At 40.2% G+C, this 14,807-nt stretch overlaps 1 protein-coding gene across 5 annotated transcripts in view; it reads right to left on the minus strand.

Annotated features, from left to right (window-relative positions):
• Nucleotides 1-14,807, minus strand: part of mtmr10 (myotubularin related protein 10) — an 86,986-nt gene that overhangs the window by 28,995 nt on the left and 43,184 nt on the right. For all 5 annotated transcript variants that reach the window (XR_007429238.1, XM_022665121.2, XM_049471313.1 and 2 more), the window contains exon 5: nt 6,785-6,927. Coding sequence is in view for 4 of the 5 variants with exons in the window: in XM_022665121.2 (XP_022520842.2) it covers nt 6,785-6,927 (143 nt within the window). In the remaining variant the exon portion in view is untranslated. The remainder of the gene's footprint in view (nt 1-6,784; nt 6,928-14,807) is intronic.

Genomic DNA, 14,807 nt, shown 5'->3' on the forward strand with positions numbered 1-14,807 from the left:
TGTGTGTGTGTGTGTGTGCGTGCGTGTGTCTCTATTCTGCATGCCCTTCACGTCGGCTCTACAGCTCAGCGTTCTGTGGCGTGTGAGACGGAACTGCGGGACAAACGTCTCTGTGTTTGCTGAGCGATCAGAAAGTGAGCGCCCGTCTCAATGGCCTTTTTGTTCTTCTTGTTTCCATGCTGTTCTGCCTCCTCCTCTCTTCACACGTTTCTCGGGAGCTGGCAGACTCGTCTCCCGATTTCTGTCACTCCAGCCGTGCCGGCTTTCTTCTCTCGTCCTGCTCTTCATCCTTCCTGCCTCCTCTCTATTCTCTCCTCTACACTTCCTCCTGTGCTCTTACTGTCGGCTCTGGCTGAGGAACTGCAGCGGAAAAGCTCTGCTTTACACCAACACTGTTTAACACTGATTACACAGTGCTGTGTTAAAGAGCAAAGCAGCCAAGAACAGTGTTTAAAAACGCGTATCTCAGCAGTGAGTGAGTGTATTACCCTGTAAATACACTGAATAAAGTTAGTGATCAAGTAGTAACTGTAATAATGTAATAATTTCTATATTGATATTATTAAAGAAATAAATAAAGAAATAAAAGAAGTCAGTGATCAATAAGTAGGTATGTCCTGATAATTACGATATCGACTTTTCGTTAGGGGTGGGCAATATGGCCCTAAAACAATATCACAATATTTCAGAAAATTTCTGCAATAATGATATTTTTGGCAACATGCCAAAACACTTTTTTTAAAATGTTATTTTAAAGAATATAATACTGCAAAAGAATAATTACTAAAGATTATTTAAAATTTTTAAAAATTATACATTCAGTAGAAACGAAAAAAGTCTATTTTATAAACATTAACTTACCAAGACTCCACCAAGATAATAATGCAGCCGAATTTAAAATGCAACAAAAATAAAGTATTACATTTTTAGTGCAGAATATTGCAAACTAACAAACAGTAAATGCAGTAAATAGCTAAATTAATACAAAAACTTGACAATCAGATTTTTTTTTATCGTTTAAAAAAATATTTTTGATATTATTGCATTTGATAAATTATGACTCCTCAATATTTTTAGCTGACGTCAATATTGCCTATATTTTGGCAGAGATGCTGACTGAGTTGCGCTGTTCTGTTCTACTGCCTGTGTTGAGGACGGTGAGGTCTTTAAAGACATTTTCACACCAGCACAATTTGGTTACATTAAAACGTACTCTGATTTGTTTGTCCCCTTAGTGCGGTTCAATTGAGCAGGTGTGAAAACCAGTGCAACACCTGGACCGAGGCCATCTAGAGGAGGTGATCTCTGTCCAGTCTAAAATGAACTCTGGAACGAATCGCTTGTGGTGATTCGGTCTCGATCCGTCCCAGCTCTGAAATATACTGCTTTCACTTGATCTAAACTGCTGATAAGGTGCAGTTTAATCTGATTTATTAGCCAGATAACGCTAATTACCACAGCTAAGAACAAATGCTGTCTCTGCTGCTCCATGCTGTTTACTCTGATGGTGGTATGTGCAGCATTCACTGCTCGCAGCCACGTGACTGTTTACTACATATACATTTGCACTGCACGTCCCGTTGGAAACACAGTTTGAAAGCGCAACAGCAAATTTCCAGCATTCTGTGTTAGAGCAGCTTTACACTGCAGAGATAAACACGCTGAAACACAGAGTCTTCTCGCTATATTTACTTTCCTGCTCCTCCGCCAGACAGCTCTGACCAATCAAGAGAAAACAATTTGCTCATGTGTTTTATTGGTGCGCATACTGGTGCGTTTAGGTTTATGCCTGTGTGAAACCAAACCAAACAGAGGCAGAAATGCTCCAAGTAAACAAACAAACAAAGAAACCAACTACAGGTGTGAAAACGCCCTAAGAAGCCTTTAAGCCAAACTTTGTCCAAACTTTTTTGTTGGGGGCCAGAAGGAGAAATATATTTGAAGTCACGGGCCACAGACTCTGTAATAAAACAAATAATGATACATTTTCCTGATTATTTCATTTACACACCATTTTACTTGACTTACGATCTTTATCTTTGACAGTGTTGTGTAAACTAACATTTTCCAAATTGATGTTTAATTTCATGATATCTCTTAATATTAAACTCCTTAATTACGGCAACTTTTAGACTCTAGACGCTAGAAATGCGCACTCTCTCCGCTTTTAGACTCTTTGCCCCGTTTTTCTGCGCTAGAAATGCGCACTCTCTCCGCTTTTAGACTCTTTGGCCCGTTTCTGACACCTAGCGTTCAAACTTTGAATCTCACATTATAAAAACCAGCTTAACAGCGGGCCAACTTTCATTCTATTTCTAAAATACCTCGCGGGTTTGGACACCCCTGCTGTAAGCCATTCATCATGTAGGAAAAGAGTGCAGTGAAATGAGCAAAACCTCACACACAGCGGAATATGTGTGAACCGGAGAATAGCTATAATAATGTAGTTATAACACTTTTAGTTTTACTGCTGCTGTACTGTCTTTTACATAGATACACACATTTAAACAATAATATATCCATAACTTCTATTCCAGTTCAAGGCAAACAGAAGATGGTTTAGCCCTGCAGTGCATGTGTGCTGCATCTTGTGGAGAAGAACCACATCCAGAACCACTGGATACAATTTATCTCACAACAAGTCGGACCCATCAGTGACCCACCTATACAATAGTTAGAATAAATCTAAATAAACAATAATAAATTCAGTGCTCTATTAAAAAAACAAAAACAAAACACCGACTGTCTCTGTATTAATCATCAGGATAATCTGTATTTACCTGATTACTGATATAACTGGCACTGACTGCTTTACTCCACACAAACGCCTGAGCCTACATAGTCTTCTATTGTGTTGGTGAGGGAAACACATGCTCCTGATTCTGCCCTGAGATCATGTAAACACTCCTCTAAATCCTGCCATCAAAACCCAGCGCCCTGTCCTCCCCGATGACTAACCGCCATTCCTCACATACTGCCGGCCCCTTTCATCCCTGCCCTGACTCACACTGCACTCAGCAGCCAATCAGAGGCCACCGCTCACCGTCTGTGATTCAGTCGCTACAGTTAGTGAGTTTAACACAGCGGCTCACGTGACCCGCGTCTCCCAGCAACGGCAGCTGTTGTGCAGCTACAGGACGGACCATGCTCTAGAATCCAGCGTGAGTCAGAGAGGGGGGGCTGGGGGGGGGTTACCCAGCACAAATACAACTTTCATCATAAAGCCTTTCCTCGACTTCGCCCACTCTTCAGAACACATAACACACAGAAGAGGCTCATTCCTCAGACGAGCATTCCGGAGCATCTGAATCAGAAACGCTCTAGTGGAAATATGAGGTCAGATATTTCACAGTGGACCAAACTTTTTCCATACAGGTCAATTTCCAGAGAAAGAGAGTGAAAGAGCAGAATATACAGATCAAGGGAACCACTAACATTGGAATAATAATAAAAAAAAATCCACTTTTCCATTATTGTATAAAGTGTATAACAGCATAAGTATATTTTTATTGAAGAGCAGGCACACCGACAAAGCACAATATTATTTAAATTAGTCAGTATATGGTTATAATATTCTTTTTACTTTTTCAGTGAACACCAAAAGTATTCAGTTTTTATTGTTTTTTTGCCATTTTTGTGTGGCTACCTTTAAACAATTAAAACACCTGCTGACAACAAACAAAACATAAAAGAGCTTCTTATTCTAATTTCTTATTCATTTTTACTTCAGACTGTAATCAACTTGAACAAAGCTCAGCACAAGTGAGCTTAATTTCATTAAGAAGGCTCTGGGTGGTCTAACGCATTAAGTTGCCGTCACTATAATCCAAGGACCACCGACTCAAATCCCAGATTTGATGCTGCTCGCCATCAGCAGCCGGACTCCGAGAGAGTACAGTTGGTCATGCTTTCTCTGGGTGAGGAGACGGGTGCTCGTTCTCTCCGTATCAATATAGTGTAATATTGGTCAGCACAGACATCTGTTAGCTGATGTATCAGAGCTGGGGATCCAGCGATTTACTCCGAATGCCTTGTGATTCTACCAGAGGATATCACATATATTGGTGAAGGCATGTGCTAGTTGTTACCTTCCTCATGCTGGGGCCAGTACTAGTGAAAGGGAGAGCACTACTGAGTGGTTTGGGTAATTATAGCTCTAATTCAGACATGAAGATGGAAACAAGAACTGTCTGTTAGTGTAGTAATCTGGCACATGATTTGGGGTATCGGACGTCGGGTATCAGACGTGGGTAAGAGGATGCAGGGTATAAGGATGTGGAGATTTAGGATGTGGAATATTGAGCCTTATTTAAAATTACGAGTAAATAAGCTTGATAACAGATAACCTGTATCGGTATCGGTATCAGGATTAGATGCAGGGTATAAGGATGTGGTGATTTGGGATGTGAGATTTTGGATGTGGGGTATCTGGTGTGGGGTATCTAATGTGGGGTATTGAATGTGGGGTATCTGTATTGTATGTGGGGTATTAGATGTAAGGTATCAGATGTGGGGTATCTATTGTATGTGGGGTATTAGATGTAAGGTATCAGATGTGGGGTATCTGTATTGTATGTGGGGTATTAGATGTAAGGTATCAGATGTGGGGTATTAGATGTAATGTATCGGATGTGGGGTATCGAATGTTGGTATCTGTATTGAATGCGAGGTATCAGGATCTGATGCAGGGTATCAGGATGTGGGGTATCAGGATGTGGGGTATCTGTATTGGATGCAACTTATCGGATGCAGGTTATCAGAATCGGATGTGTGGTTTCAGGATGTGGGGATTTAGGATGTTGGATATTTGATGTGGGGTATCTGTACTGGAGGTGGGGTATGAGGATCGGATGCAGGTTATCAGAATCTGATGTGTGGTTTCAGGATGTGGGGATTTAGGATGTTGGATATTTGATGTGGGGTATCTGTATCGAATGTGGGGTATCTGTACTGGAGGTGGGGTATGAGGATCGGATGCAGGGTGGTATTAGGATGTGCGAATTTGGGATGTGGAATATTGAATGTGGGGTATTGAGATGTTGGTATTGGAGCCTTATTTACAATTACAAGTAAATGAGAATGGTAACAGATAACCAGTATCAGTATTCATGTGTCTCTACATGAAATTTTATTTAAATAAAAACAGTCACACTTTCAGAGGTTCCTCAGCCAAACAAACAGATCAGGATTTTGTCTTTTTTTAAAATGAAAATAAAAGAATATTTGTGTGTAGCAGGAAATAACTGCTGGACAGACAGTGCTAATTCCAGCTACTCTGCAGGATCACTGTTGGGCAGATGGAGGACGAAAGGAACTGCTCCGGGTGAGAGCAGCCTAACTGTAATCCACTCCATCCCACAGCGTCTCCAGAGCCGGAGAAACTCACACTGTCCTTTTACAGCATCACAGTACAGCTCGACCTGCCGGTTCAGACGCAGGTCACACTGCTACACCACGCAGCAGCTCCGGGTCCTGATGAAAGAATCCTCAGAGCTGTAAATATTTGCAGTGGACATATTTACTGCAAACAGCTTCAGCTCAAAGCCTCGACACTAAAAACAGCATGTCTGACCCATTTGTCCCCCCTCAGCTTGACCAACTGAAGCGCCAGAAAACACAGTCAGAAACCATCAGCTGAGCTCGCAATCCTCTTACAGGCTAATCCCCATCTCACAGGAGTCGTGCGGCGTGCAGCGTGCATGTGTGTGTAAGTGTTTGTGTGTGTGTGTGTGTGTGATAGGTCAAACATGAAGTACAAATGTGTATAAATGCTGCACATGCTTGGAACATGGAACTGTGAGAGCCTTTTTAACACACAGCTCTTTACATATAAACACACTTTCTGCTGAAAACAAGTCACTATAAATCTGTGATCTGCAGACACTGGCCACCAGCAGCTCGCCAGATTTACTTTAATGAAGATCTGATTAATCTGGTGTACAGAGTTATACAGGAGTTTCAGTTTAGTTCTCCAGCACTGAGACTGGAGCAGCATTAGCATTAGCCGCTAACCACATTAAGCACTAGCTCTTTTTGCCATTCAGAGGTGAGTATCATCGTTCTGTAGCCTGCTGCTAACCCCGGCAAGCACTGCTGGAGTTCTGTTTACAGCTAGTTAAAATAAAAAAATCCACACCGGGCCTGGACTACGTAAAGAGGTTTACATAGGATCTCCGGTGGATTTTGTGTTTTACAGAGACTCTGCCAGTGGCTGACCTACACTTAGCAGGGCATTATTACACATGTTGTTAAGTAACATATGACATTGCAAAGACTGTTATTATTGTAAAAAATGTTTATAATTGTGGTCCAGCTGCCTCGCAGTGCTATTAGCCAATCAGAGGTAATATGTTTGAATGTATGAATATTTATGAGCAAGAGTCAAAATCCTATTGTTTCTCCCGGCCCACTCCTTCACTGGACTAAAGCACTGTTATACTGGATCACCAGTGCACGTTTTTTCACAAAAACCAGCTCACATGACATTCACTTATACTAGAGACCACAACTAGATATTTTAAAATAAACTAAAAAAAAAAAAATAGAATAAGACCTTAAGCAAATTTTAAGGGAAAACCTTTTTTGTGTACATAGGAAAAGTCTTAGATATTTGGGCCAGGCTTCATGAAAAACGGGAGCAAACCCAAAATTGCTGCATTTATATTTTTGTTTAGTGTATGTGAGTAGAGTATAAAAATGAACTGAAACCTGCTGTTTGTCGACTACTGGTATCCTAATGTGTGTGTGTGTGTGTGTGTGTGTGTGTGTGTGTGTGTTTTTGTACCTTTTTGGCACTCTCGGGTCCGGCCTCGTCGAAGCGGAAGCGGACGATGCGGAAGTCCTTGCAGTACAGTATTAACTCAGTGGGGTTGAACTTCAGCTTCTTATTACAGCCCAGAACCTTCTGCTTACCCTTAGCATCATTCACTGCAGACACACACACACACACACACACACACACATCAGCCATGGCCTTCAGTTACCAAGAAAAACCCACATTCACTATGGTAACATTGAATAAAAAGAGGAAGAAGAAGTGCTGGTTCTATCACTTCATATTGCTTCATATTTGTCACACTTAAAGGCTTCAGATCACAGAAATCATTTTAATCTCAGATAAAGGAAACACGATGTAATACACAATATGTACTCCAGTAGTAAAAAAGAACTTTACTGAGAATGTAAATGCTTTCACACAGCAATGTTTTTGCAATAATATCTGAATAATATTAATATAAACAAAAAGTCACAAGCAAGCCTAGTACTGTCAGACCACCAATGGCAGTTACGGGCCACAGACTCTGTAATAAAACAAATAATGAAATACACCACTTTAAATAATACTTTTTTCCTGATTATTTCATTTACACACCATTTTACTTGACTTACTATCTTTATCTTTGACAGTGTTGTGTAAACTAAGATTTTTTAAATTGATGTTTCATTTCATGATGTCTCTTAATATTAAAATCCTTATTAACGGCAACTTTTAGACTCTTTGGCCCGTTGTTCTGCGCTAGAAATGCGCACTCTCTCCACTTTTAGACTCTTTGGCCCGTTTTTCTGCACTAGAAATGCGCACTCTCTCCGCTTTTAGACTCTTTTGCCCCGTTTTTCTGCGCTAGAAATGCGCACTCTCTCCGCTTTTAGACTCTTTGGCCCGTTTTTCTGCGCTAGAAATGCCCACTCTCTCCGCTTTTAGACTCTTTGCCCTGGTTTTTCTGCGCTAGAAATGTGCACTCTCTCCGCTTTTAGACTCTTTGGCCCATTTTTGTGCGCTAAAAATGCGCACTCTCTCCGACTCTTTGGCCCGTTTCTGACACCTAGCAATCAAACTTTGAATCTCACATTATAAAAACCTGCTTAACAGCGGGCCAACTTTCATTCTATTTCTAAAATACCTTGCGAAACGGGCCGCAAATGGCCCGCGGGCCGTAGTTTGGACACCCCTGGTCCAGATGAACACGGCTTGTGATTAACGCCAGGGTTAACAATAGTTCCTTGCTAATGCTCCAATAGTGATGCTGGAACATTGAGAGTGTCATAACGGCAAAACCATTTAAGCTGGAATGGCTTAATCTCAGGAACAGACTTTGGAGAAGTTGTCGAGTTGATTAATGCATTAAAACCACTGTGGGCCCTATTTTAGTGATCTACAGGCAAGCTGTCAATAGTGCACTGTGCAGCTTGATTTAGGGCATGCCAGCGTGTCTTTGCTATTGTAACGATGGGAAAAGTACACCTTGTGCGGGTCAAAACACACACAAGGCATGCACCAATTCTCTAAATTAATCATAGGTGTTTTTTGGGCATAACATGAAATAAACCAATCAATCAGAGTGTCACCTGCTCATCATTCCCTTTAAGAGTCATGTACGCTCTGACTTTGGTGTATTGCTCTTTTAACGGCGCAGCTACCTGGACGTGTCCAACACTTCTCAGCAAAGGAAACTAACCTGCTCGTTCACACTATAGGAACAGCTATGTCATTTTATTTTGTATTCTGTACTGCGTTGCCAAAATAGCAAAAATGCTATTGGTAACATCTGTCTAGATTGTATTCAGTCAGAGGCACACCTGTGTTTTCTGTTGCCAAGATAGCAATAAGCCAAAAATGTACCTGAACACACCTCACTTCCAGACCACTACTCCCATCATCGTAGAGATATTCACAAGCACTGTGGCTATTTAAATGACCCAGGCACAAGGCATGAAAATAGACTGTTGGCGGGGTGTAAGATAGTAATGAGCATCGCAATGTGCCTTGTGCAAAGTGTGTAACATAGAATCCTAAGAGCTCCATCTTCAAACTGCTTTCATTTAGCATAATTAGGCCTGTCGCGATAATTAAGTTATCGAATTATCATACACAGCGGAGAGTGTGTGGAGATGTGTTAGCTGGCGAACGCATTCGAGTGTCTGACAAAAAATTTTATAGCAAGAGCTATGGCTGAGCCGTCTGTGCCTTTGATCATATGGACACGTGTATTTTTGAGCTAATGTGTGTTTTACAGCATATGCCTATATGATCAGAAAAAAGAATCTGCAAGTTTCTTTGTGTTATATCTACAGTTAAAAAAATAATTCATGTAAATGTTGCTTTTATCTATTTGATTTTACTTTATTTTTTTTATAAAGTTCTGTTTAATATTAAGTGCATTTTATTCAGAACCCACAGAGTACCACGGTGGTTGTACTTAATTTGTTTTATTTATTTAGGATATTAATATATTATAATTTTTATATTGGAAGCCTATGTCTGTACTTGATAATAAAAAATGGTGTAATAGTATTATTATGCTAGTATATTTTTACTGTCACAGACTGTCTTAAAGCTCCTTTGGGAGCCCCGAAGCAGGAAAAAAGCATTGTCTATAGTGACGCCTAAAATGACAATATTATCGTTTATCACAATAGTTTCTGGGACAATATATCGTCCTGAAAATGTTGTTATCGTGACAGGCCTAAGTATAATATAAACAATTTAATAATATAAACACAGCATTAGCGCAACCCAAGAGTAGCCAAATTAATGATAACTTTAGCTCCTATAATTGAAGCTCAACAGGGAAATTACATTATTTGCACATGCACATTTCACCAAAGTTTGTCAGTCACTCAGTCAGAAAGTCTGTAAGTGTAATCGCTTCTTCCAGGCCACTATAAAAATGACCTTTAATGGGAATGTGTTTTTACAGCAGCCAGGCAGTGAGTCAGTATGTGAGTATAATAAAGAGAAGTGAGGGAGGGCTGTGCTGCTAATCCAGTCTCTCTTCCTGCAGTTAAGATAAATTGAAAGCAGTCTTCACCACAGCTTCTGTTATTCTAATGAACTCCTCCACTCCTACACCTCTTGACCATACTGGTCAACCACTGCTGGACCCCACAAGCATTCCTGAAAATCAGCACCAGGTTGGAGTGTTGTTACAGTGGTTTACTGCTGCAATACTACAACACTCTATCATCATATGTAGTAGAAACAGTAGCAGTGATCTGTTTTTGTTCATTTAAGTATGAAGCAGAGCGTTGTACGATGTCAGAACGACACAGCGGCACGTTTAGAGCTGTTTTCAAATGTAAAACTTGGGCATTATCTGGTGTTACCTTTCACTGCAGTGCCGAAAGTGACCAGTTAACATAATACACAATGTGAATAATAAAAAAAAAAAATGTAACTAAAATTTTTTGCGTTGATTAATTGATAATTTGTAATAATAAAAGCCATAGTCAGTTTACTACCTGTGCGAAACTATAATAAATACCCTTATGACTACTAGTGTTGTGTAACTTAATGTTCTGCAACTTAAATTTTTTGGACAGATGCATTACATCACATTACATTACATCACATTACATTACATTACATTTGGCAGACGCTTTTGTCCAAAGCGACTTACAATAGTCAAGTACAAAAGTAATAGAAGTTAAAGCTAAAACATCTTTAGTTGGGCTTAAACAGATCAAAGGGAAATAATGGGATAGAGGAGTGAAGGAGGGGAAGAAGGAATTAGGTTAGAAGTAGTTAGTGTGTTAGAGGTGTTAGGAGAGTAAGTGCTCTTTGAAGAGCTCTGTCTTCAGGAGTTTATTTAAGATAGTGAGAGATTCTCCTGATCTGGTAGTAGAAGGTAGTTAGTTAGAGGTGTTAGGAGAGTAAGTGCTCTTTGAAGAGCTCAGTCTTCAGGAGTTTATTAAAGATAGTGAGAGATTCTCCTGATCTGGTAGTAGAAGGTAGTTAGTTAGAGGTGTTAGGAGAGTAAGTGCTCTTTGAAGAGCTCTGTCTTCAGGAGTTTATTAAAGATAGTGAGAGATTCTCCTGATCTGGTAGTAGAAGGTAGTTAGTTAGAGGTGTTAGGAGAGTAAGTGCTCTTTGAAGAGCTCTGTCTTCAGGAGTTTATTAAAGATAGTGAGAGACTCTCCTGATCTGGTAGTAGAAGGTAGTTTGTTCCACCATTGGGGAACTCTGTATGAGAACAGTCTGGATTGCTTTGTGTGAATGTTTGTTTGGTAAAGCAAGGCGACGTTCATTGGAGGAGCACAGCGGCCGGGAGGTAGCGTAAGCCTTCAGGAGTGATCAGTGCAGGTAGGAAGGAGCAGTTCTGTCATCACCTTGTAGGCGAATGTAAGAACTTTGAATTTGAATTTTTTAACTGGATGCTTCTATTTTTGAGTTATATAGACTATACTGCCAAAACTATCCTCTTGGCTGCATTGTATTTTGTGGTGTAAGGCTTGGATATAGCTTCTCGGCCATGGAAACCCATTCCATTAATCTCTCTATACTTTCTACACTACTGTTCTTGATCTAATATGAAGCTACATGAAGTTTGGGGGTCTCTAGTGATTGACAGTGATTTACACTGACAGAGAGAGTTGCTGTTGTTCCCAGTTGCTTTCACTGTGTTATATCATCATATTTTTTACTATACTGTGGAAATAGCATAAGACTTTTTTTAGTCAACAACATCGCTAATGTAAATTCTTACTAACTTTAGCATTTAGGTGCTTTTATTTGGGGGGCTCTTATCTTGCAGTTCCTGAAGCTGGTAACTCTAGTAAACTTATTCTATGCAACAGAGGGAACTTTTGCCCTTTCTTGCCTTGAGTTTTGAGTTTCATCATAACATATTTGATGGTCTTTGTGACTAATTGATTTTTTTTTTTTTTTCAGATTGACTGACCTTCATTTCTTAAAGTAATTTATTTCTTTACTTAGTTGAGCAGTTTGTGCTTTTCATAATCTGGATTAGAGCATCTACCTCTTCACTACTTTACAACTGATGCTCTCAAACACATTAAGAGGCAAATACATTTCAAGTAATTAACTCTTGATGAGTTCAGCACAGCTGTTAACTGAAAGCCTGAATTTCAGGTGACTCTACTTTATATAGCTGACTGAAAAAAATCCAGCCAAGATGTGCAAAACTGTCTAATATAATCAAGAGAAGCTACTTATATAACATATAAATATAAAATACAAAACATATTCTGGTTTGTTAAACATGTTTTTGTTTACTAAATAATTGTATATATTTCTCTTTATAGTTTGTGTGACTTTAGTATTAACCTACAATGCAGAACATTTTTAAATAATGAAAAAAAACCACTTATACTGGATACTGTAGATAATTTTTTCTTAAATATTAATATAGACAATAAACATATTAAGGAAATCATTAATGCTTAAAAACACTAACCCAACTGTATATTTCATTGCAGTGAGTTTAAAAATCCTGTTTAATTGTATGATGTGCAGCAAAATATAAATCAGAATCATTTTACTGTAGGTATAAAAAAACATTTGAAAAGCAGAATCTGCCTCTACTGATGCATTTTGTTCATATTGATATCAGAATTGTATCATATCGACAAAAATTAAGATATATTTTATAATATGGGTGCTTACAATATCGTCCAGCCTTAACTTAACCGCTGTGGCTCTATTGCCACACTAACAAAACACACAATAAATATACCTTATATGCCTTATAAAAGGAGTAGTTTTATTTGACACTTCCTCACCATATTCCTGATATAGAGAAGCCTAAAACAAGAACTGCAACTAAAGCAGGGGGATCAGCTGTGCTCTGTACTTCTGAGAGCTCAATAAAGTGGAAGTTTGCTAAACAAAGTCTCTGAAATGAGAGAGCAGTTCACTTTTTATGGCTGAAAAACTGAACTGTGGTCCAAACAGATCCTCTGTGGCCCATATTTACACTTTCACTCGACTACGCTAACCCACAATCTGACACTTCCAACTCTTATTGTGGACACAAGTAAGTACACACACTTTGTGCCCTATCTTACACTCTGCACACAAGGCCTGTTGTAATGCTCATTGCTATCTTAGCAACAGCCAATAGTCTATTTTAATGCCTTGTGCCTGAATCGTTTAAACAGCAACAGTGCTTGTGAATATATCAATGCCGATAAGTGTGGTGTTCTAGAAATGAGGTGTGTTCAGATACATTTCTAGCATATTGCTACCTTGGCAATGGAAAACACAGGTGTGCCATTGACTAAATAAAACCCTAACAACAGTCAACACCCAACGTGCATATACCCGCTCTTGTAACTATAAACAGAATAAAAAATAAAATATAATTGCTGTTCCAGTAAATAACCTGCTGGTGCACCTTCACAGTGTAAACAAGCAGGTCAGCTTCTTCTGCTGAGAAGCGCAGAAGCACTGGGCTGTTAAAATAACAATCCGCCAGGGGGCTCCGAGTGGTCCAGCTGGCTAAGCGCTTCCACTATTCCACGGTTCAAATCCTGTTCAAGTATCTTGCCATCAGCTGCCGGAGCCCTGAGAGAGAACAATTGGCTTTGCTCTCTCTGGGTGGGTAGATGGAGCTTTCTCACACCTTATCACTCCATAGGGTGATGTTCACAGGACAAGGCGTCTGTGAGCTGATGTATAGGAATTGAGTCGCTGCGCTTTCCTCCGAATGCGCTGTGATGCTACTCAGCAGTGCTGCATCAGCAGTTGAAAAAGAGGGGGTGGATGACTTTACATGTATCAGAGGAGGCATGTGCTGGTCTTCACCCTGATGGTGTTGGGGTATCACTAGTGATAGGGGTCCTAATGAGCACACCTGGCACGCTGAATGGTTTATTTTCCATTATGCCCCAAATCATACCCATGCAAAACATGCCAAAAGCAAACACACGGACACTAAATCAACCTGCACAGTGCACGGTTGACTTCTTAACCATAGATGGCTTACAAATAGGTTGGTTGGGTGGTGATCATCCAGCATCCTGACCACACTAATGCTCTTGTAAATAAATGCAATGCTCCAGAGTGCGGTAGTAAGTCTTTTCTGAACAGTAGACACAGTTACTCCACCAAAAAACTGGAAAAACTCTTTTTAAAACCCTTAAAACAATGAATAAGCAGGTGTCCCTATGTTGTCCATAATAGTGTCTATGTAAACATACATATATATGATTAAAAACTTCAGCAGCACTGCTGTGTCCCACACACTTCTAACATTAACTATTTGCGCACACACACACACACACACACCCCTTCATGCTCTGTCAACTCTATACAAGGTTTCAGGCCTTGGGGGGCAAAGTCAGCAAAGAGTGGAGGCAATGATCTAACACAAACACGCTTAATCCCAGCAGCCTCTGCAGCACTGAGCCTCGGTCTGGCCCAGTGATCTCATCCACAGCTCGGCTAAAAACAGCCCCGCTAACGGGGGGAGGGCCAGCCAGCCACCCAAACAGGTTCTGCTGCTCTGAGCTCCAGTCAATACAGCCGGACCAACACAGCGGGATGGGTTACATTCGTTCATCTGCAGAACAGCTCATCTGTAAACCTAGAACAAATACTGCAGGATCGAGAGGAGAGAGAGAGAGAGGGAGGGAGGGAGGGAGGGAGAGAGAGAAAGCTACAAAGAGAGCAAGAAAGAAAAAAGAAAGGAGAGACAGACAAAGAGAAGGATAATAAAGAGAGAGAAGAAAGAGAAAATAAGAGAAAGAGAGAGAGAAGAAGACACAAACAAGGAGAAGAATAAAAAAAGAGATTGAGAGAGACAGAAAGAGATAGAGAAGGAGAGACAGACAAGAAGAAGGATAAGAAAAAGAGTGGTACCTAGTAAGAGTACTGCTCCACTGTGTCTGTATATAGTGTACTTGTGTATTTGGGATGCTGCGTTAACAACAGTGCGAAATCTCCTCTCATATTGAACACTATACAATGTTCTGCACCTCTAACCAGAGATGGCTGGACACAAAGTGCTGGAGAGTTCAGCTTCCTTCAAATATGAGCGACCTGAAGTAGTCTGAAAAAGAAGACTGGT

Source organism: Astyanax mexicanus, chromosome 23 (assembly GCF_023375975.1).
Source record: "Astyanax mexicanus isolate ESR-SI-001 chromosome 23, AstMex3_surface, whole genome shotgun sequence".
Classification (NCBI taxonomy): Eukaryota; Metazoa; Chordata; class Actinopteri; order Characiformes; family Acestrorhamphidae; genus Astyanax; species Astyanax mexicanus.